We start from the raw sequence: 24880 nt of genomic DNA on the forward strand, positions 1-24880 counted from the left end.
CCGGAGTAATTCAACGTATCCTCTCCAACCTTCAGCACAGTCAAAAGTGACGTCACCCACACAAATGCTAAACATCCTGCTGAGACAACAGAGGCAACGACAAGGTCATCGTGCCGCAGAGCATCTGGACCGCCACTCTGTTGCTCTGCTATCAGCAGCTTAGGGTCTGAGAGGGCAGTGTGGACAGGTGTGAAAGCCCCCGTACCTGTGCTGCAGTATATTTGTATATTTGATCAGAAACAAAAACAAATATAATCTGGTAAAAACTTGAGCGCCGTTCCTCTCAAAGCTGCTTTACAAGGTTAAGATCTGAGCATTAAGCGTACTTCTTGAACTCTCTATTCATCTCCATTAATCTTAAGATAACGCTCATAATGATGCATATTGTGTATCATTATTCTTGAAGAAGTTTTTGGTTCAAACTGGGTAGTCAGGCTAGCGGATTTAATTTATCTTCAATTAAGAGCTGTCTCTCAACAATCATGGAAACAGGATAAAAGGATTATTGGGCCACATGCAGAGTCAAAGTAATAGAATAGTGAGAAGGCAGACTCAGAGGGCAGAACAAACACCTAGCTGTGGGAGTGTCACCCACCTGGGGGAGGGGCTACTGCCCTTAGTGATGTCATGAAGGGAAAATCTCCAAACGGCCTGTTTGAGCACACATTTTCTGAAAAGTGGAGCAGGAAAAAGACGGAGAGGATGGACTTTTCTAATGTTAGGGGGGTTTGTAGACAGACTAGAGACACTTATTAGAGTTAGAACAACACAGTAAAGTTTGTTTTAATTAATATGTGACCTTTAAGCTTTGGCATAAGTTTGCAAAAATTCAGGACGTGGCTGCTTTGACTGACAGGTATAGCCTTCTGCAGGGAGGTTTAGGGCCAGCTTTAACTCCACCTCTTTGTCAGTTACTAGATTAACCGAAAGCAAAATAGCAACCACCATCGATGAGCTTCAAAGTGCCTCCTGAAAAACCAATGGGTAATGTCACTGAGACAATGTCCATGTGTTATACAGTCTATGTTTTTGTCTTTGTGACGTTAAGTAACATCTTACTGGTAACTATCTCAGGGTTCGGCTAAAGGTCAAATACTTTAACCTTGGACGACAGTGCAGACTCCTAGTGTTGTGACGCTCTGTGAAGCTCTAGGGTTGTAAAGATAAATCCAAAAAAAGGAAGTCACGGGTCTGATGAGACAGCACAACTACTACCAGACTTTATGTCGATAAAAGGCAGGACGAGCAACTTGTGAAAATGATTTCTCAGAAGTTCAATCTTTATCTTTGTGGTCCAGGGGCATGACTCTAAACATATTAGCCTCATTAGACTCTGAAATTAAATAGTTAAGGCCATTAGTCTCTGATCTGCAAAATTTAAAACATCAACATCACAAATGGGCAATTGCATGAAGATGGAGGACAACAAAAGGCCAGATGTGTAAATAAACGCTGATGCTTCAACTGATGTGGCTCAGCAGTGCACGTCTACAAATACAAACTGGGAAAGAGGATAATCTGTTGGAGGAGCTGGATGCAGACACAGGTGAAGCAAGAAGACAACATAGCTCGCCTCTGGAGTGTGTCCTGTGAACTGTTCCTGAACTGCCGTCTGCTCTCGGCAGATCAAAGGAATCGCCACTCAAGCCTGAGTGTGTGCGTGATCACCGAGACTGTGCATGAACATACAGTATGTGCATAAAGAACATTCATGTCAGCATCCTCCTTTGCCTCTTATTCCCTCCGTTATTTGTGGGTTAAAGTGGTCAGCAGCCTGGCCTCAGTACACTGCACACACATTGTTGCTGACCAGCGTTTTTTTTTGTGCCTCGGAGACTTGTCAAGATCAAACAGTGCCGAGGATGATAAGGAACAGATTACAATTATTCTAACAGTAACTTCAAAGCAGGGCAGTGTGGAATGAGCACTAAGGAACCATACGCATTGATGGCAGTCTATGGAGGTGACCGGTGTAGCATTTGAAAACATGCTTCATTATCAGGCAGCCATCTCCCTTACCACCCTGGTTTGAAAGGACGCTCATCCTCTTCATTTACTCGCATCTGTACTCCTGGCTGCGTGCTTGAGTTAATATTAAAGTAGCTGTTGGAACTAGTTCAAAATACTTCCTGCTTTTTGAGATAATTCAACGTCAGACAAGGAAATTTGTGAACACAGGGGGCTGGAAATGCAGGCTGAAAAAATAACGTCCTCACCATCCTTAAACTCTTTAAACTTTTCCCTTTGTGCCTGTGAACAGCACACGGCTCCTGGACGCCTTTCAGAAGTCACTGAAAAGTCGCTTTAATGTCCACGGGACTGAGCCAAAAGTTCTTATAAAAGATTTCATTTCCATCCTATTACCCGAGCTGCCATTCTAGGCCTCACATTAAATGAGGCAATTATTTCGCCAGCAGTGACAGTGGCTCTGCAGTGTCTTAAATGGATCCTTAAAAACTTCCTTAACATAAAATATGATCCTGGCTGTGCTGGCTGCTTCGCCCTTTAACAGAAAGTTATGAGTGTAAGAGAGCACTGGGGAAGGCCATGGTGAGTGTGTCTCTATGTCTGTCTGTGTATGAGAAAGTGTGTGTCTGGTTGAATTTTCAATGCTAATTGATTCCAGTGTGACACGCTCCATCACACCCAATAGGGCAGTCAACCCCTCTCCTCTCCTCTATAATGTGCCAACACGTCTACCACAGACATACCGTTTAATCTCCTCTGAAGGGCTTCCTCCTGCAAATGGATGCAGTAAATCTGCTCATCCAGGTCCTCCAGGATCTGAAGGGGAGGGAGCAGAGGAAAAGGAGATGAAATGGGTTATAATTAGGCCTAAAGTGGGACTGGAGAGATGGCAGATGGGAGTATGAGTTGGTGATGTATTTGTAGTCCTCTGTCGCACATCTAAACGGCCGACTGAGACGGATTTATTTCAGATCAGAGGAGCTAGGTGGCGCTAAGTAACAAGTTTAACTGTGTGTTTAAAATCTTGTAGGTTTAGAACGAAATCAAAAACAATCAGTAGCACAAACTAAAAGTTGATAACTTACTGTTGGCTTCACTAGTAACTGGCCCATGACAGTGAACATCCTGGACAATCCCACAGGAGTACACACTACAAGTGAGACAGAAAACAGTGGGATCATTGTGACTGTTCAACCAAACTGAGATTTAAACAGCAAGCAGCAATGACAGTTTTGTTTTTTAGCGTGTATGAGAAGAAACAAGATGGCTTACTGAGTAAAAGCAGTCCTCCCATCAGAGATATGCAGGAGTAGAGGTATGGTAGGTAAAATTCCCAAAGATCTAAATAAAAAAATAAGCACATTTATAAAAAAGGGTAATTTTAAGAAAAAGACAAAAAAGTTTCAGCACACAACCTCCTGTAAAATGTGTTTTACAGTTATAGTAGTAAAGGCAAAAGATAGTCTTCACGCTGAGCTAAACATCTCACAGACATGTAATGCTCTACCATCAAAAAAGCACAGACTCTAAATATAATTGAAGCCTGAGTGACGTCACCCGTCTGTTCCTGCAGGGGGCGCTGGAGTCCCCTCGATGGCGGTCTCCATGCTGGAAATGCTGCCTCAGTCTAACTTTCAGTCAACCTAACGACAGGCTGAGAGCTGGAGCTGAGGCGGGTTTTAAACCTCCTGACAAACCGTTACACCGCGCCCACCTGTCAATCAGGTCAGCTACACGCCTTATTGTGAATAACTCTTATCCTTCATCAAATCAAAACTGATGAGTCATCAAAACATTCACCCCCCCGTACAGTGTGTGTCCATCCAGACATGAGCTAATCACACCTATTTGGTTTTTTGAACCAGGCTGTAAACATGTTCATCTCTGCTGTAAAAACAGGCTTTTTACAATGGGTGTATGTGACTTCCTGTGCTTCTGCAGCCAGCCTCTAGTGGACACTCGAAGAACTGCAGAATTTTGTAATTCATTTTTCAACACCGAAGGTTGCCGCTTGCAAAAGACACATATCCCAAATAACTCTGCTACAACAAAAACAGATAATTAAGGACAAATATTAAAACATGCTTTTCAAAAACTTACCATAGAGCGACTCCATGCTGGCTGCATCATTGTCAATGAGCGCTGAGGCCACCCACACAATGCCCAGGATTAGCAGAGCCAGCAAAAAGAGCATCACAAAGGTCTCCAAAATACGTGCCTTAATGCCCTGAAAGGAAAAGTGTAGAGAGAAGGAAGAAGGGCTTTAGATATGGCTAACAGGGTTGAAATCAGAAACAAAATATGAGAAATGTGCATCAACAAGCATAACAGACAGAGTTCAAAGTGATTCATGAGTTTAGAGGTCTGTATCATACATTTCACACTTTAAATTCAGATCTTGATACTTTTGACTAGACATGTCCCTCCTCTTCATTCATCCTGCCTCGCTCATATTAAACACCATCGTTTCCATCCACTGCACACAAACATGACATAAACGCTCCCACAGATTCCTGTGTTAAATAGCTCTTTTATACACATATATCGTGGTCTATAAAGTGGCTCTAACTGGGGCTGGTGCTTGCAGAGGTGAAATTAAAAAGCGTAAAGGGGGGGGGGGGGGGGGGGGGGGGGGTGCTGCAAGGAGCATGAAGCCTGGCTGGGTCAGCTACTGTCTGCGATCAAGAGCAGGCCTCCCATCTGGGGCCGATTACTCGCTCCCTTAGCACCACGGTCGTGTCCCGGGCCGTGCAGACGAGAGGCTTTTGGGGTAATTTGGGTTTTCCGGGTCACAAACTGCTGAGTGGTTAATAAAGTCCTCCTCTACCTGTTCACACAGTTGCCATTTCCCCCCTGCTGGAGAGCCGAGCTGTCTAATACTGTGAGATAGATAGGCGTTCTCATACACATGTCAGGTAGGCTAGCAGGCGTGGGATAACAAGGGCTCTCTGCTTTTGGAGCGCTGCTTAAATTGGGCACATATGAGCAATTTGTTACCAGCCAACATAATGGCCGTGCGGTTGCTGTTCAGTATTTGCCAACAGGTACATGAAGGAGGTCTCTCTTTGAAAGTTCCCCCCGTTAATCAAGTGGCTTTATAGAATGGAAATGGTTTCAATTCTGCAGATTAAATCAGACAAGGCTTAATTTTTTCCCCCAGAACAGCTCATGATTAAACCACCTGTCCTTTAGCAAATGCATTCAAACTTGGATCACAGCTGTCTTCTCTTCTATGCAACCTAAAACATAGTCCAGTCTTACTCACTCGGAGCATTTATCTCTTTAATAAGCACCTGTCTGACAAATAGCAAAGGAGTAGACATATAGATTTGTTCAATTTATTTATGAGGTGATGAACCCCTCATGCATCCATTCGCAATTACTAAGCAATCGCTCGCCTCTTCTTACGGTGACATTATGGGAAAGCCTCAGTGAGTGAGTGTAGAATTTTCTAGCACAACAGGGAGAAGAGTGGGCAGGGTCTGGAGTGCCCCAGTGTGGCTGAGGTGGACACTGCATCCACCCGACAGGTAATGTTGGAGGGGGGATGTGGGTCTGATGATCTTTGGTCAGCATCAAACAAATAAATAAATCTTATAACTAAGACGTAAAAAATGATGCATGCATCATAGAGATAACATATCTTAAAGAAGCCATACACACATATTTGCTAATGTTCCATAAGTAGCTTTAAATCCATAAATCAGTGAAAATCAATACACAAAAAATATTGCCACAAATCTGACATGGACATCTTACTCTGCTGACTGCCTCATACGCTTCTGCATACAATGACATTACATTACAAACACTCAACACCCCTGAATACAAGAAAAAGACGAGATGGAGAGAAATAAAGCAGGAGAACAACAGCGAGAGGATAGAGAGAGAGACTGGTGGAGGAGAGGAGTCGACGTCTGAGCGCATCTCATTCCCCGGAGGTAAGAGAGGTGAGAGAGGAATGCTTTCAGGGACTTGAGCCACGTCCCACACGCACGCTCTTAAGGATGCATCGGGACGAGCAGGAGCCAGAGGCGGGACGCGCGCCCGCTCAAGCGCACCAGTCCACCTTAACAAGCTGCCCATGCCATGCTGAAGGTGTATTCCCTTTAGATAGGTCGCTCAATCATTTATAAGACTCAAATCATTACCCATTCAGATCATTTAGGGCAAAGGCAATGCTTGTCACCTCCCTTACTATCATCCCCGGCTCCTGGCTCCCTAGAAGAACAATCATCCGTGTCAGAATGTGCATGAGAAGGAGGACACAGACTCTGAGGCCAGATTGGTTTCATTGATCTGTCCACATCCATGACATTGCACCCTTTCCTATTATTGCAATAGAATTACCATTGTTTCCTATCACAGAGGTAGAGAAAGGGACACTAAAGGGAAAATCCAACTAACCTATCATCACTGATCAAGGATTAAACTGTCAACTGGTGAAGGAAGGCAAGAATAAGACCTCCGCCTTGGCATCCAGAGCGCCTGCTGAAAGTTTCTATTCTTGCCTTTCTAAATGTGTAACTACCTCTAAATATAGCAGCTCTGAAATATTCAGCATCCCCTGATCCTCACACCGACATCGAGTGAGGGGCTGTTTAACTGCAGCTATGCTCGAAACAAGACTGGAGAGACTTCCAAGAATGTAGTGACCAGAGAGGAGAGTAACCGCTTCATATACAGCAGCAAACAAACATGCATGAATTCACGGACGCACACACAGACACACAGCCAGCCAAGTAAATCAACCTCTAAATCCACCCAATTACACAAAGCCGCAGAGGGCCTGGAAACAGTTCACAAGCTCTTTTTTTCGCCTAGCTCGTGCTGCAGAAAAACTAAAGAACAGTCTGGTACGCTGTCCCTGATGTAGTGCTTTGGCCGGTGAATCTAACCACGGTGCAAAGGTGGAAGAGCGTGTGAGAGAGAGGAAGAAATGATACTTGGATGTTTTTGGAGGGGAAAGGAAGAGAAAAGAATTCAAACAAAAGAAAGAGAGGTTCAGTGGTGCAGGAGAGCTTCCTAGCTGCAGCCATCAATCCTCAGCAGGTCAGCAAACTGTGGCAGAGATCATCCAGCAGACCATCCTTCTGCTCACTGTCAGGGGCGTGTGGAACAAGGGGCAAGAGTAACTGAGGGAGGGGGCAACTCTTTCTTCTTTTTAGCTCCTGAGCAAAAAGTACTGCCCTCCTTGCTAAAGACGTGCCAGATGCACAGGGACCTTATTAACGTATCCTTCAACCAGTCGGGCCACAGCGTAGTGACCGTGTCAGAGACAGAAAGCAGAGGAGAGGGACACTCCCCTATAAAGCTGCACAATTAACTTCTAAAGACGCTTAATAAGACTTCTTAATAAAGCACCAATGACGGGACAGCATTGAACATGATCAGCATCACATCGTATCGTTCAAACCAAGAAGGGGGGGGGGGGGGAACATAGGTAAAAGTTCAGTGACTTGGTTTTTGGGATGTGAATCAAAGTCACCAGATGAGTCAGAAAACTCAAAGAGTTTAAATAGAGAGGAAAGCTTCAGTACTGCCTGATGTCTGCAGAGTTTTATTTGACATCCTACACTGAACGCAGAAAAGGTGTCAGACAGCTACGTCTTCAAAGAAGAAATGACTGTTTCCTGGATTTCTCATCAAATCAAAGAGCTCAAGACCAAGTGCACCTCGTAGGCTGTAGAAATAATACTCTGCCCTACTTTAAAAATAAATTAAAGAATGCTGTCTACATGTATGATAGATGATAATTCTTTAAAATCAGGAAAAACTGCTCAAAATTTGCACAAGAGTCACTTTGTTTAAATAAACTGAGTCACGAGATGAGGAGGGGGGAAAAATCCTGAGCAACTCTCGCTTGTTCCTTTTTAAATTCCCAGCTCGAACTAATATGTTGCTATGGTAACGAACATTGTAACAGGCAGCTTTAGGGAGACATTGTGACCTTAAAGGAAGGTATGTAAACACCACTTTATATTCACCGACTGGCCCTGCCCGAAAGAAGGCCTGGGAAAAATGTCTGCATGTGCAGGAGATTTGAAATAAATATCCAGGCCCCCATTGTGGAGCTCCAACAAAGACGAGTATCTTAGTAACACCACGCGGGGTTTGCTCGGCGAGACGTTTTCTCTCCCCTGCCTCCCCTCTACTCCCCTCCACAATAAACACACTTCTCATCATTGGCGGGTTAGGGCTTAGGATGAGATTGATGAGGAGTTTCTTTAACTACCAGATGAAACCTGTTGGCCCTTTGCTGGGTCAGTCAGGGGGTCAGACTCGTTCCAACTCGTTTCAGGATCAAACACATTTCCATACTGTGGGGAAGACCAACAGACTATTCACTGCACAGCAAATTATGTTTCTTCATGCAGAAGCCTTTTTTACATCATGCACAACTGATAATTGAGTATTTCAGGAGCATTAGTGCTGGGATAATAAGATTAGCCTACACTAGAAAAACACCAGGAAGTTGTCATCATTAAACCTTAATTTCTCAGCTTATTGTTTCCGAGTCAATATAGCGACAATATTTCCTACTCCTCATGCATAATTATTGAGCACACTTAAGTCCCTTGATATAAATAGAAGTCTGAACAAAGGCTGGTGCTGATGTCTTCACAGCCTTTGTCAGAGCACGCTGATCATCTCATGAAGGACGACAGGGATGCTCTCGTCATTATAATGCCATCTACTGGTGGAGACAACTATAACAGATGAGTCAAACTAAATGCTAAACCTGGCTATATAAAGCCCTTCATTCTGTAAAAAACAACAACTTCCAAACAATCTTAAAAGTACCTCCTTTTAGGAAACAGCCTTTTATGCAAGATGCAACTGCATAAAAAACAAACAGTGGTAGAAGTTTTTAAAACATGACACAACGGCCCTTAGCAAAGATTTGAGAGCCCAGCAGTAAAAGTGGGAGACATTTTACAGCAGCAAATAAAGCCAGATCATAACATCTGACATCAAGAGCCTAAGTCTCCCTGATTCATCCACAATTTAGACAATTTGCTGAACTATTAATCACTAAGGTGACAGAGCCTCTGAAGAGGTGAACAGTTAACGTAAAAAAAAAAAACATCCACATTTCCATCTTTATTCTGGTGGCGTCTTTTAGTACATCGTCAAAAATAAACACAGCCACATGAAAAGGCTGACTTGCGAGGTTAGCGGTGAAATTCATCATTCACTTCATTTCCGCAGTCAGAGGGAGCTCGCAGTGCCATAACATTAGCACAGGAGGTTAAAATGCCACATAAAACCTTATGACAATGTGCTCCAATGCTGTGATTTGGAGAGGGATAATATCACATTATAAAAAGTCGGATCTGTGTTTTACATTCCTCGAGCTGTTGGCCGCATGATCGTCCCTGCAGGCCGCTCTGTTTTTTTTTTCTTTTAAAAGGTGAAACAGGGGTGTCACCTCCACCTTGTAGAGCAAACACACAATATATACGCAGAGAGTGCAGCTCAACATTGAACAGGGCTTCCTCTGAGCAAATTTATGGAAGATCAGTAGCGAGAAACAGTCTTGCAGAAATGAAAAAAGAACATAAAGGAGAAAGAGGCCCGTGTCCTGCTTCTTACACATCGGGGTCTGCCCTCTGCCGAAACAGAAATCCAAGCGAAACAAATTAGTGGGCCGAGGAAGAAAAGAACTGGCTATACACTACAGTACAGACTAATTTTTATGTGCTTTTGCCAGGAGGGACATAAACCAGAGAGGTCTCAAACTGTGACACAGGATAGAGGTGTATTAAAAGTAAATCTTTCCCCCTCCATTTTGCGAGGCTCTATTGTGCTGTCATGTTGCTGCCACTTTATGGACTTTTGGAACACGAGCTCCCAGCCTGCTTTTTTTTTTTTTTTTTTTTTGGTGGGTAATCAATTAAACGAGGAAGTTCGCTGAGCCTTACAACTCGATTATTAGCCTGTCCTTTTGAAGTTTTATTTTAGGGGGCTGGGGAGGGGGTGACAAGGAATCAGGCTTTAAATCAGTGGGGCCGATGCAGCAGTGTTGAAGCGTTTGCAGCCTATGGCCTTATTGGAAGGGTTTGTCAGGATGTGGGGCAGGGCGAAGTCCAGATTCAGACTTTCATGGTTAATGAGCTTTCTGCGGTGGCAGTTACAGTCAGTGGCGTGAGTCAGTGAGAGGGCAAGGACAAGGCACCTGCTGCTGCTTTGGTTGTGAAGAGAGACCCCATGCATACATGACAGAAGAATACATCAACTACATTCTGTCAGTCAAAGACAGAAAATAAACTGAGGTTCACATTTTCAAGTTCAATTTTTTTTTTTTAATCTTCCAAAATTAAAGGAGTAATATGTAACTCTGACACGTAGCGTTTGAAATGGGTACTGCAGTCCAGATTCAAAACATGCAAAGTTAAGACTTCTGCCGACAGGGAGGAGGTTCACTTATGTTAGGAGGGCCAAATCAAACTGATATCTCAGGTCCTTCGTCCCAGCAGCAGTTTCTAAATAAACTGTTTGTTGACGCCAATTTCATGTGTGTTGTGGTTTGTGTGTGTGGTTGGTAGTGTGGACGTTTCCTGCTGCAAACGTCACCTGCGCACCTGGGCATAGTTGGTAATTACAGCCACAGGTAGGTAGAAAGGGGAGACACAGGTGAATGGGGAGAGGGAATTAGTGGAAGCCACACAGTTTTTCAACCATAGGTGTGTAAAGATGTTGTCTGGCGCATTTAGACTTTATCTATGTTCATGAGCTAGTTTCGTCTGATGCAGAATAGGCCTACACCCGTGTTTTTGTTGGTGTTTTTAAGATTGCTGATTAATAAATACTGCAAACATAATTAACGGCGGACATTCCATTTTTTACCCACCATGAGTTGGAAATGACTTAAAATTCCCTCCAGTGGCACTTTTTGTTGTTAGATTGTGTCTCTTATCTCACGTCCATCATGATGATATCCATGGGAGTGATGCTTTATATGTTTGTATTTATGTTGTTTTTATGACGTGTATTGACCTCTGTCGCAAACCAAATTGTCCCTCAGGGACAACAATGATTTTCCAAACCAATCAAAAAAACAAGGGCGTCCAAAACGGCTGTGTGGGGGTGCCTTAAAACCGTCTACCTTCTCTGGTCCACACAAATCCAGAGCATTCAGGAGCAGAAAGTTAGAAGGAGGACATACTGGCTGCTGCATTGTTGTCAGAGAAGCCAGCACTTCAACATAGCATGTTTCCTTAATGTCTGATCAGATAGTAAGACACCTTTATCATTTCAATCACTACACATCTCACTGATTGGACCTTTAAAGCTTTAAAGATTGTAGTTTTCACCTCTGATGCAGAGTTATTCTCAGATTTAGGATGCCCAAACTTATTCTCCACTTCAAATACAAAGAAGAGTAGAAAGAAAAAAGGGGAAATGATTCATATATACTTTAAAAATGTACCTTCTTTGATCCTGCAAATCCCTCAGATTCCAAGAAGAAATAGGCAAAGGGCATCAGGACAAAGAGGCAAAGGTTGGAGAACAGTGACACCAGGTTCCACAAACCTGCAGAAAACAAGTTAATTAGATTGTACAAATGAAAAATGTGTAATTTATTCAGCATTATTCAGATTTTTTTTAAACCTGTAAATGCTAATTTTTCCCATAAACCGACTTCCTTTGATAATAATGTTGCACTAGTTGGGAGGCGATTTGCAAACTTGTATTTTTCTGTCAAGTGTTCCAGCCATGTTTAAGTTGTGGAGTCTGATGCCCCCTGGTGGCTGTTGCTGCATCTAACAGCCTTAATAACAGAGTTGGTGGTTAACACTGATTCTTAACACTCTGCATGACTCACTGTGAGATACAAATCTATTTTTTCTGATAAAACAAATAAAGCAGTTGGGGAACTAAATCAGGGGGAACTTTGTCGGCACAGCTTGCACAGTTGGTACATGGATACACATATGTAGTTAAACATGTAACACAGGGAGAAACACATAACGGTATATCATAGCAGCCAATATAAGAGTCAATGAGAAAGTTTGTTGAGAGCTTTTTGTAACATGCCCTCATCCAGGTCAGAGTCCCGTATCTACAACCTCATGACAATCACACATGGCCTGTTTTTTTAAAACATCGGGAAAAAAGCAACTGGCCTGTTCTTATAAAAAGAAGCCGACACATTTACAGTAACATCGAGCCCTAGTTGGTTAGAGCATGCACCCTATGTACAGAGGCTGGGGGTCCGCCTAGGCTCTGTGTTCCCAACATTTCCTGTATATAAAAAATAAATTAATACAAATACATTTCTTTCAAAAAGAAGCCCTTGTTGAGACAAAATAAAAACCTTGCTGACATCTGAGTGCACTATGCTGCTCTTTTGGATATTCCAAAAAGATTGTTAATAGCATCAAATCAAATATTCCAGAAGATGTTTTCTTTGCTTCCGAGCAGAAAGAGGGAGAAGGTTAATCATAGAAAAAGATACATGAAGTGTGTGATCCACTGACCGTGAATGAGGGAGCCATTGAGCCACTGAATGTAATAGTTTTTGGGGAAGGAGAGGAGGATCTCGTTACTAATGATTGAGAAAGGCAGTAGGAAGACGGCACCACCCGACACTGCCAGGGTGAAGGTGCACAAGTACAATCTGCAAATGGAATCACACACACACACAAGTGTTAGGACTGGTCGAGAAAATAGAAAAAACCAAAGCGAGCAGAATCACACCACATTTCATTTGAGATTAGATTCAATCTCATGAAGAAATGCATGAGGATTAGTTTTTGATCACATGTTAGGATATAAAAGAGTAACTTTACAGTGTGACAGGATTTAGGAGCCAAAAATAGGTGAGAAATGTACCTATTAACTAACAGGAAGCACTTCTACAGCACCGGTTTTAACTGCCAGTGGGCTCTAGTCAATCTATACCTTTAATTATCCTCCACACTCCACCCTGCCCTGCCCCTGGCCTAGGACAAAAGAAAAGACACTGGCTGTGTTCCTGCAGCCTGCAATGATTTTTGTCTGAAATTCAGAGGCTCCAGATCGGGCCCTGGGGGGACTGACCATCTGCTCAGTGGTCCTTAGTGTGCAGCAAAAAGTCTGCTCTTCACCACATCGCTAAAGGAACTCATTAAGTGAAATGCTTTCTGGGCTCTTGCTTTGCGGCTACAACAGACCCCCCCACAGTGTGATGTGTTCTGTAATTCTAAACTGACTGGTATGTGATACCACAAACACAGATCTGTAGTGCAGTAATCACACTGTTAAGGCCACACCGAGTCCGCACGTTAAAAAAACAGAAGTACGATCTCATGTTGTGTCAGTCATGTTCACACACTGACTCTGAGACTTTCGTCCGTCATTATTTCTTTCTGAACAGCTTGATTTTCTGCATTTTTTCTCATCCAGCCCTCGACGTCATCTTTTGTTATTGTTTTGATCGAGAGCCCCCTGGTGGCTGAGTTTACATACTGTGGGTTTAATAAATATTGAGTTGCTCTGAAAAGTTCATTTTCCCACCCGTGGTTGGTTGCAACAGATTGTTGTAAAAAACATGGATCATAAAAGAAATCAGCTTTACTCACGATATTCTATTGACAACAGCATCTTCATCTTCATGGTCGTCTGGAATAAAAAACAAACCACTCAATAAATAGCACTCAAAATAACAAAAGACACAATTATCCTATCTATACTGATCAATGTGTTACAGCAGATATAACATTCAAGTTTGACGTCTTTAAGCTGTTATAAATACAAAATAGAAAAATGAGCAGTGGTTTTAATACTAAGAGGATAATGTGAGAATCGTCCAAATGTGTGTGACTGCACAGAGAATGCTCATGAAACTGTACTTAGTAATGCATGTAACAACATTTTAAAGTTCACCATTCCTTTGAACTGTGATGACAAAGAGTCACCTACTAATCCAATAGGTGTAAGAAAAATAACAGACTACTGCACTAACTGGAGAGGGGATTTCTGGAGCACAGGGGTCTCAACATGTAACAACGGAAGCCTATAGGTGACCTGGACGTACTAAATTAGTCCTGGGAAAGTAGGATACAGTTCAGAGTGACTGCCTGGGCTTTCTCTCCGTTTTCTCCTCAAAACATGTGTGAGAAGTTTCTTGTTCTAAATCCACTCTGATCCTGTATTTGATCATGTCTATAAACCCCTCTATTTCAGCCCTGCTCAGAACAGGCTGTTTCTGTGTCTGTACCTTTAAATATGTAAATGAGCTGTGTTTGACCACGCCCCCTCTCTGGAAGGGCTGGGTGTACTCAGTGCTTTCTCGCTCCATGTCATATTGTTTACGGTGAGAAGGCAGACTCAGAGGGCAGAACAAACACTTAGCTGTGAGAGTGTCACCCACCTTGGGGAGGGGCTACTGCCCTTTGTGATGTCATGAAGGGAACATCTCCAACGGTTACAAAAAATTGTAAATGGTTACACGACATCATTTTTTCCCGTGTACACGGTTAACCTTTTTTTTTTTTTTTTTTTATTAATAAAAAGAAAAAAGAAAAGAAACGTGGACCGCAGTCATGCTATACAACCAATGGAGGGTGCAGCCGCTTTTCAGAAAGATTCCTCCGCATCACTGCCGCCACTCAAAGTTGTCAGACAGATACAATTGTGCTTTATGAAGTAGGCTGTATAAGTAACACAGAAAACTTGCCATAGAATTTGAAAAAACAAATACCTGTATGTATTTATTTTAGGCCTATAATAAGGCTATGATAAAACAACGACCATGATGAGTATGAAAGCCAAATGTCCCTTACCCGCCGAGTTCAATCCCCCAGGCAGACTGCGCGGACCCCACCCATTTACCTCTCAACGGTTTCACACCCTCTTGAACTCTCTTTTCAAAGTTCTTTTCAACTTTCCCTTAAGGTACTTGTTGACTATCAGTCTCGTGCCAGTATTTAGCTTTAGATGGAGTTTACCACCCGCTTTGGGCTGCATTCCCAAACAACCCGACTCTGAGAAGACCGGACCCCGGCGCAACGGGGGCCGTTACCAGCCTCACACCGTCCACGGGCTGAGCCTCGATCAGAAGGACTCAGGCCCCCGATCAAAAAACATTTTAAAATGTAAAATTTAAAAACGGTTTTCGTTTACTGATTTTTCCTAAACGGTTATGATTTACTAACCGGTTACACGTGCACACCCCTAGTTTGAGCACACATTTTCTGAAAAGTGGAGCAGGCAAAAGACGGAGAGGATGGACTTTTCTCATCATTGGGGGGTTTGTAGACAGACTAGAGACACATATTAGAGTTATAGAAACATGGGGGAGTGGATTTTACAGACTATGTGACCATGTCAACTTGAATATTTGGATTTCTATTTTTAGTCTTTTCTTTCTTGTGACTCAAACACAGTTTCACAGTCGACAAAAACAACGAAACATGTCGTTCTATTTAGGATGTTGACATTTAGTCCTTCAATAAACCTTCATTGTTTGAACATCATTCAACTGGACAGTTTTAGTCAGTATTGATTGTTATAGTAAGACAAATTGTGTTCACTAAAAGCGATGTTGGGCGGATACATTTTACACTGACACCGAGCTGACTGAAACAGATTACTCTACAGGCTTGGGTGCGGTTTCTCACACACACACACAAACCCTGTGTGGCTGCCGTGTCCTTTAAACACAATGACAGGCTCTGTGTGTGTGTAAACACAACACGACCAGGTGGACTCACTTCTAAGATGTTAGCTGTGGAAACGGATCCACCACGGACACATTTCTTCAGCTTAAGTGTAGAAGATTCTTTAAAAGGAGACACGGTTTCTTTCTGTTCCCACGGGCTCACAAACACTTACCGCTCTTCTTCTTGTATCTTGTTATGATGCAGTAGGATACAATGTAGAGGACTGCAAACAGGAGGAAGCAAATCTGAAAAGACAACATTAACATTTAAGTTAATATTGACCGATGACAGTAAATGAAAATGAACTTAAAGCTGACACTTCACAAGGATTTCAAACTTACATAAATCAAATGTGCTTCAATGCACTGTACAAGCTTTGCTATTTTATCAGACTCCCATATATCAGACTAACTTTTTACATCTACTGTCTGTCTCATTTAAGTGGTCATTTGTGTTATTTTTTTGCGTCAAAATTGTCGAGTACATGCATTTACTACAACCTAACACAGTGGGGTGCCAATAGCCTAGCAGTTAGTGTGCACTACCATCCCATGTACAGAGGCTGAAGTCCTCGAGAGCAGGCAGCCCGGGTTCAAATCTGACCTGTGGCTCCTTTCCCTCATTTCCTTCCCCACTCTCTTTCTCTCTCTCCAATTTCTGACTCTATCCACTGTCTTATCTCTAAAATAAAGACATAAAATGCCCCAAAAAATAAATCTTTAAAAAACATAAAACATTCAAGCAAGTTGTTGTTACACAGATTATTTTTGGGGTTGGTTATTTTATCATGATCATGACAAAAAAAACGTATTAACAATGACAGACTGAAACAGAAAATGTTCACATTACGGTACTAATATGCAAAGCTGATTAAATAATAAAATAGCCAGATGATGAACAGACTGATTCAGCTTTAATAGTTTGAAAAGGCGTTGTTGTTGATGATCTCAGTGTATCGTCCAGTAAGGGCAGAGTGAAGAATACAAAGAGGATGCAGACTTGTCCAGTCAAATATCGCCTGTGCTCTATAATTGTATAATATGATGTCAATAAACATGTATCACTGCTCATAATAATGAAGATAAATGTGATTTTGCCATTAAAGATTGCAGAAATAGTAAGTTATAAGTAGATAACTTCAGAGAACACAAGTGAGTAATGCATCATGTTTTGGTCTGAGTGTTCCAGAAGTTGCCACTGAATGGAATTTATTAGGTACCAGCAGCCTTTAAACAAGCTGGATGGTCTTACAGAAAGATCACCTTCCACATTCCTCCTTCTACTGTGACCGGGTCCGGGACTTAACTAATGTTAGAAGCTCCCACTTCAGCACTTTGCTCCCTGTCAACATTGCACAACTCATCATGTCCCAAAGTGGGATTATGAGATGACTCAGCCAGACAGCAGGCCGAGCGTGTACATTTCAGAAGGACGAAATGACATCAAAAAAAGGTGCCAGACCTCCTCGGTCAATCTGCTGGGTATGTGGTGTTATATGATAGCAGTAGAGAAAACATTTTTCATATCCTCTGCAGTCCCTTTCAAACACTAAGACAGCTGATACATGTAAAGCTATGATCTCTGTGGTGACAGTGGTGTAAGACAAAAATAGATTAACGCCTAGAACAACACAGAATCAGGTGCACAGAGCAGATAAACTGGGACAGACCCAACAACACATGATCGCCCTGTTTTCATCTAAAAAAATAAATAAAGAGTAGTTCTGTAAGCAATGGAAGAGGAGCAGGTATCAAGTCAGGAGGGGGGCGGTTTGCAAGCACACCCCAACCAACTCAGGAACAGTATTTCACACTTGTATTTCACACTTTTATGATAGATGACTCGAGCTGGAGGTCAAGGGCGGTAGTTAAAGTTTTTCTTGAGGGAAGATGGTACAAATCTTGCAACTAGATGAGCTGCTTCGCCTTTATCTAAGCTCTGTAGTAGTTCTATTATTGGGGTATTTTAGCAGTAATCACATTTCAGATTTGTCCACACGAGTTACAGGTACATGCACTGTAAGGAGTTATAATTAACCACAGACTGAATGGCTTAAAAATTAATGGCGACCCGAGTGACATCATCCATCTGTTCCTGCAGGGGGCGCTGGAGTCCCCTCAATGGCGGTCTCCATGCTGCAAATGCTGTCTCAGTCTAACTTTCAGTCAACCTAACGACAGGCTGAGAGCTGGAGCTGAGGCGGGTTTTAAACCTCCTGACAAACCGTTACACCGCGCCCACCTGTCAATCAGGTCAGCTACACGCCTTATTGTGAATAACTCTTATCCTTCATCAAATCAAAACTGATGAGTCATCAAAACATTCACCCCCCGTACAGTGTGTGTCCATCCAGACATGAGCTAATCACACCTATTTGGTTTTTTGAACCAGGCTGTAAACATGTTCATCTCTGCTGTAAAAACAGACTTTTGAACGGGTGTGTGACTTCTGCAGCCAGCCTCTAGTGGACACTCGAGGAGCTGCAGGATTTTGCACTTCAGCATCGGCTTCATTTCAGAACACTGGAGGTTTCTGCTTTTAATAAACGTGATTAGAAGACAGACTTCTGCTTCAAAAAAGAAAAATCATTCTTATTTAAGAAAGCATAAGAATGATGTAACATGTAGATATTTCGAGGTGGAAGTTGGGAAATGTGACATCAGACTGTTACACAGCGTCCTGTTTTCACCTCAGCGATCACATAAACAAGGTTGTCCTTGCATTCTTTAGCTAATGTTTTACAGTACGGACCATATTACAGGATAATCGGTTTCCCACACTTCAGGTCTATCCTATTTCTAAGTCATGTGTAACAACTTTTTTTAAAAACAGCAGACTAATGTTTAACGCCTGCACACCAATATCGCCTGCACACCAATATCATTTAAAGCTCCTAGAAGTCAATCCATATGCTGAGTCAGCATAGGCATTAAGAGATTCAGTGTCATCACAGCCTCATGCAAAGAGATCATAGGTACAGAAGTTCGATATGGGACACTGAGAAGACGCTTAGGACAACATGTGCAAGCTTCAGCTGAGATGTTGAGATTGCATGTTGCTCCACAGAGACACTTGATAGTTTCCATATTTCGGTCGTGTTTATCAAGATTATTCAAGAAGCCCTGCTGCAGACAACGTGTCCCCTCTTAAATCATCTCACTTAAACTGTTGTTTTGAGAAATTAGGACGAGACATCAAGACACAACAACGTGGATTATGGCCAAAGAAGATTCTGTACTTCCGGTCTCAGCATAACAAGAAGAGTTATTATCTTTTTTAATATGTGATGCACATTCAAGTGACCAGCCCACAAAGAAGTGGCAGTAGGGAAAAAACTGTCAGACAAGATCAGACAGAACTTCTTGTAATCAATATATCACAAAAAGAGCTCAGTGTCCTGCCCCAAAGGTCTGCTAATAATATGAGCCATTAAAAAAGAGATAACGTCCTAAAGAACTGAACACATTCAGACTGAACTGTTAAGAAGTCACCACAGATCGTCTCCATGACGACGTTCAGACAAGTTGTAACAGCCTCTTCTATATGATCAAAAGTACACTTCTTACACTTTTTACTTTCTTATGAAACTATGATTATTAATTGTGTTGGAACACTCACTCACTCCATAAAATAATATAAAAGGTTTTAAACATATCTCACTATGACTACACGATTAATCGTAAAATAAATCACGATCTTGATTCATACAATCGTCTTTCTAAATGACAGTGATTCACTTGCTGCTACTTCCCTTTGCATTCAGAACAAGCTGCATTCACACTAGGTTCACATCTTTGCTTCAGAAAAATCCCAGCTTCTCTTCAGGTATCAGTCACACTCACAGCGTGAAGCAAAACATTCATTTAATTCATTAATCGGGCCATAGACCAGCCGATGATTCAGACATCATGGCACTAGACGACACGTGTTTTTGTCCGAGTGCAATAAAGTTTTTTGTTGAAAAATTCTGAATCGTGGGAGGGAATCATGATATATAAATGATGATTTGATTTAGATATCCTTTAAAAACCCTTATAAACACATCAACAAACACACATACGGCCATTGTTCTGAAACATTAAAACTGAGTGTTTTATACTGAAAATGAAACAGATTTTTTCGTATTATTTTTTTGGTGTCTGACTTCCTGTTCTGTGGTAAATTGATGGGTCGGGCTCCGGCATCCTGCAAAAATAGAAGCCTTGTGCATCTGCTGCAGAGAAGCAGCGCAGAAGAGCCAGTGGAGGCACGCCCAGTGAATAAAGTAAAAATCTATCAGCTCTACTGCCGTAAAGGAGCGGAGACAGACCGATCATGCATCTGGTGGAATTCAGGGGTTATCAAACTCAACTGAACACAAACATGTATGGACGACTGTAAGACTGCAGTAATTTTTAACAATGCAACTTGTTTAAAATTAACTGCGCAACCCCTTCAGCTAAAAATAAGCATTTTCCTTTCAATATAATGTAAATATCAATACTTGGCGGACATGAATCAATATAATATCACCACACAAAATATCACGATACTATGCTTTAAAGATTTTTTCCCCACACCTCTAGTGTCTATCTCATTCCTCGCTTCAGACGGACATTGACCCTCATGTCAGAATTATAAGTTAACTATGAATGTGTCTGTCAACTAATGCACAACAACAATGTTTATGTTGTTCTTGTATGTTATGTATATGTGTTTACGTGTGTACCACCAACCTGTCAAAGGGACTACACATGGAAAGTGTTCCATATGGTTACACTGTCCCTGTTTTAATTTAATCAGAAATGCGTTGATGTCAGAAAGATTTGTCCTGTTTTGCTCTATTTTTATGTTTTCAATGTTTGTATGTTATTTTCAATTGGGTACATTTTATTTGTGATAGTAAATATTCTTACTTTGTTATTTTTACTGTATTTTATTTTAACTTTGTTTAATCTCTTAAGGTGAGGTTTTGAGATAAGCCCTCACCTGCACGTGTTTTATTCTTTATTTGTTTTAATTTTCTGTTTGACTCTTATTTAAAAAAAAAATGTGCAAATAAACTAAACTAAACTAATTAAATAAGAGTTCAGAGGTTTTGTAGCCACAAAGTAAAAAACAGTATCTGAAACTGAAGCAAAGTTAAGGATTCATTAGATAATAAAGCATTGTACATTTTATATAACTCATTGATTTTTCCATATCTCACATACTGTGTTGAAGTATGGTGAAGTGCCTGTAAAACATTCACCCATTCAATTTTCATTTTGCAAAAAAGAGCCATAAGAATCATCAGTAGAAGTCGGTATAGAGCTCCATCAAACCCGATATTCATTCAGTTAAAGTTGTTGAAATTTCATGAATTAGTTGATTACAGTATTCTGCAAATTATGTTTAAAGCTAGTCAGAAAACATTGCAAAAAAAAACCATCCAAAACAGATTTGAAAAAAGGGAAAGCCGTTATAATTTAAAAGGAACAGAGATCTTTAACAAACCGAGATTCAGAACCAAATTGAGGGAACGATGTTTTACTGTGAAAGGAATCTCAACAGAGAAACTAAAGAATCAAAATCAAACATGATATTTAAAAGAAACATTAAAGCCAGTTTGTTGAATAAATATGTGGAAATATGTCACTGAGATACTGTTTTGTTTTGTGATCCTGTAACAAAAACTTATTGTGAAATACTTTGTACAGTGTATAATGAATTGTTAAGGAGGACTTACAGGGGGGCTGCCAGTGGCTGTGTTTACCTGCAGCCAATTTAATTAAATTTAAATTGTTTTTGAATTAAGTGTTTTGTTTTGTTTTAATTAATGTTTTGTGAAAGAGGGATTAGTCTTCTTTCTGCTCCTTTTCATTAAACATTTAAGATTTTATATTTTTCTTAATTTTATTGTTTCTTTGAATTAAATAAAATTTACAAAAAATTAAAAAAAAAAAAAAAAAGTCTGTGAGCATTGACTGTGTTTCCTCTCATTTTAAAGTTGTTCTCATTTAATCTCTTGTTCATATTGAGTTTATAATGTTTCTGTATTTTTAAAGTGTCATGTTTATGTCTGTCTTTAAGTCTAATTCTTCTGATTTCATCCTAAAAGTCAGCAAAGGGACAGAGAGCAGCCAAATATCCACCTGCAAAAAAACCTGCTTTTGTATTTTACATATGAAGTAATGTTCATTATTGCATTCCCTGTTAAATATACATGTAAAATGAATAAATAAAAAACACATATTAGTTATTAAAAACAGAGAAATACATATTAGTTATTAGAACCAGAGAAATACATATTAGTGATTAGAAACAGAGAAATACACATTAGTGATTAGAAACAGAGAAATACACATTAGTGATTAGAAACAGAGATGTTTTGAGTGTAAAACGGAGATAAACTGACAGATGTCCGTTAACGTCCCTGTGCAGCAGCAGAGGACGCTGTTAGCTTGTTAGCTCGTTAGCTCGTTAGCCGTCACTAGCGTTACTTACGATGTACTCTCGAACTTGGCTGTGGAAATTCTGCTCTCTGATATAAACATCGTCTTCTTCCATTCTTCATATTGCAAAAATCTAAAAAAAAAAAAAAAAGAAGGCGACTACATGCTAGCTCTCACAACAGAGACAAACTCCCTCCCTCGGTCCTGACAGAGGAGGAAAACCAACCGCCCCAAAATAAACCGCGTCATCACGTTGTGCGTCACTTCTTCTGCTTCTTATCAACCGCGTCATCACGTTATGCGTCACTTCTTCTGCTTCTTCTGTGGTTGGCAAACCAGCTTATCGGTGCATTAGTGCCACCTGCTGAATAGAATAAAATAACTTTATTGATCCCAAACTGGGAAATTGTGGCGTTACAGCAGCAGGTTGTCCAAACACACAATGTTAGCAAATTTAAACACAATATAATATTAAATACAAAGTAAAAAAGCACTAAAAATATAAAAACTAAGAATGTGAATATATACAACCAGGATTTAACTTAGCATTACTACTCTTAAATAGGAATGTTACATTTAAATGTGCAAAAACAGAGTTGTAAATGGACAGTATTGACATAAGTTAAAGTGCATGAGTGTAGACATGTTATCAGCAGAAACTATACAATATAACGGCGAGTAGACAGACAAATGAAATGAACACGAGTGCAGGGATCATTTGTAAATGTAACATGTGCAGATCAGATGACAGTATGGACAGACAGATGTTATCATGATGACAGTTCTCTGCTCACATGAGGTGAGCTGTTGTACAGAGTTATGGCCTTCGGTAAGAAAGATTTCCTGTATCTGTCCTTGTGACAGCGGAGTTGGATCAGTAAACTGGAGAGTAGATCAGAAACCCGGCACAGGAAAACAACAACAACAATAATATTAATAATAATAATAATAATAAATAAAAAATAAAATAATACATATAAAAATAATAAATAAATAAATGATGATTAAATTATAAAACATCAATTATAATAAATTATAATATAATAATTAAATAATTATAATAATTATCATTAAAATAATAAGTACATAAATGATGATTAAATTATAAAATATAAATAATACATACAATACAAAAAAACATTATAGTAAATAATCATTTGGTCAGTGGTTCAAATTCAAAAAACTTTATTTGTCCCTGGGGAGCAATTCAAAGGCACACAGAGCAGTAAATTAACAATAGTACGGGTAGATGAAACATTTTAACCTAAACATAAAGTGTCAATTTAAATACAACTTAAAGCTTAAACTTAACTTAAAAATACAAAATATAAAAGAGTAGATATAAGTGGACAGTGATCGGATTAACAGATGTAACCAGAACTATGTGCAGTAGTGACCAGATATGGCAAAAGCCTGGTGACTGCAGCCATAGCAGCCCTCAACAAAAGGCCAAAATAAAAACACCTCAGTCCCACTCTGTCTATATATTTGTCTGCATGTTATCTTGTTGTGTTTGTCCCTCTGTGATTATCTGTCGGCGTGCTGTCCATAACTGTACTGTGAAGTGGAAAAGTAAAGTAAAGTCTGAAGTCTAGATGTAAACAGAACTATGTGCAGTAAACGAGAAATAAATATATATATACAGAGTGGTTAGTGCGCACGCCCCATGTACAGAGGCTGTGGTCCTCTAAGCGGGCTTCCCGGGTTCGAATCCGACCTGTGGCTCCTTTCCCTTGCGAGTGGGCGGGTGGAGGAAGGCAGAACTTGAGATGGGGTTACATGTTAAAGTCTGCTGAAGCACTCATTCCACTGAAGAGTGGCAAAAGTGAGGGGAGGACCGGATTTATTATAGTAGAAATACAGATTATGTTAAACAGAATCATTAACAATGTCGGGTTTGCATGGGTACCTGCCCTCTGTTTCTAATTGGCTAGTGTATGCACTAACTAAATATGCAAGAGTCTTGCATGTTTTTCCAACAGAGGCTGGACCGGCGACTTTGAAAAAACATTTTAGGGGAAAAATAAAGAGGATACCCATTTATTCAGGCACCACTATAACACTGGACAGGAGGGACAGTGTGGTAATGACAAGGCTGAGACTGGGTCACTGTGCACTAACTCATGGGCTGGCAGTGGTTAGTAAGCACCCTGATGGAAAATGCACCTGTGGAGAGGTAGCACCAACTATCACACCTTATGCAAACAGGAGTTACTTCTCAGCAGGGAGCACAGTGAAACAGCAAACACTGGTATAACATTTCTTCATCGCACTGGGCTGTGTGCAAGAATCTAAGGCAGTGGTGTCCAAACTTTTTTTCTTACGGGCCAAAATTGTCGTGTTAGAATCTCTCACGGGCCACAGGTTTTGTTTTTTTTAAATATAGTTTTAAAAATAGTCAGGCTTTGTAGATCAGAATCAAAAGGCTCGTTGAAGAAACCCTTTAATAAAAGGAAATCAAATATTTTGATTTCTTCGTTCTACTTTATTTGTTTTCTTCTCAGAATCAAGTCTGTAACGTGGTTCATGTAGCTCAGATCATTAAATGGTTAAACAACAGTCCGCTTGTTTGCACAAGTTTTTGTTCATAGTTTCCAAAAAAATGTGGAAAATAGTAAAATCTGTAGATTTAAAAAAAAAAAAAACAACAACATACATGTTACTGAACATTTTCTATTTTAGGAATATTGTTCAGCCCTTCTTAACATGAAAAAGAAAAAGAAGATAATGTGCCAATCTTAATCAAGGCCTCGGGCCAAAATCTTCTGATTCTTCATTTGAAATCACGGGCCGCAAAAAAATCCCCTCAAGGGCCGCAAATGGCCCTCGGGCCGCACTTTGGACACCCCT

General features: G+C 40.7%; 1 protein-coding gene across 1 annotated transcript in view; it reads right to left on the reverse strand.

Moving 5' to 3' along the window:
• lmbr1 (limb development membrane protein 1) overlaps positions 1–22274 on the reverse strand; it is a 37429-nt gene extending 15155 nt beyond the window's left edge. The window contains exons 1-9 of the mRNA XM_020652081.2: positions 22083–22274; positions 15790–15862; positions 13536–13575; positions 12453–12592; positions 11402–11505; positions 4069–4195; positions 3241–3309; positions 3054–3118; positions 2712–2784 (exon numbers count right to left, since the gene is read on the reverse strand). Coding sequence (XP_020507737.1) covers positions 2712–2784; positions 3054–3118; positions 3241–3309; positions 4069–4195; positions 11402–11505; positions 12453–12592; positions 13536–13575; positions 15790–15862; positions 22083–22145 — 754 coding nt within the window. The 5' untranslated portion in view covers positions 22146–22274. The remainder of the gene's footprint in view (positions 1–2711; positions 2785–3053; positions 3119–3240; positions 3310–4068; positions 4196–11401; positions 11506–12452; positions 12593–13535; positions 13576–15789; positions 15863–22082) is intronic.
• Positions 22275–24880: the final 2606 nt, after the last annotated feature.

This window comes from Labrus bergylta, chromosome 20, assembly GCF_963930695.1.
Source record: "Labrus bergylta chromosome 20, fLabBer1.1, whole genome shotgun sequence".
NCBI lineage: Eukaryota > Metazoa > Chordata > Actinopteri > Labriformes > Labridae > Labrus > Labrus bergylta.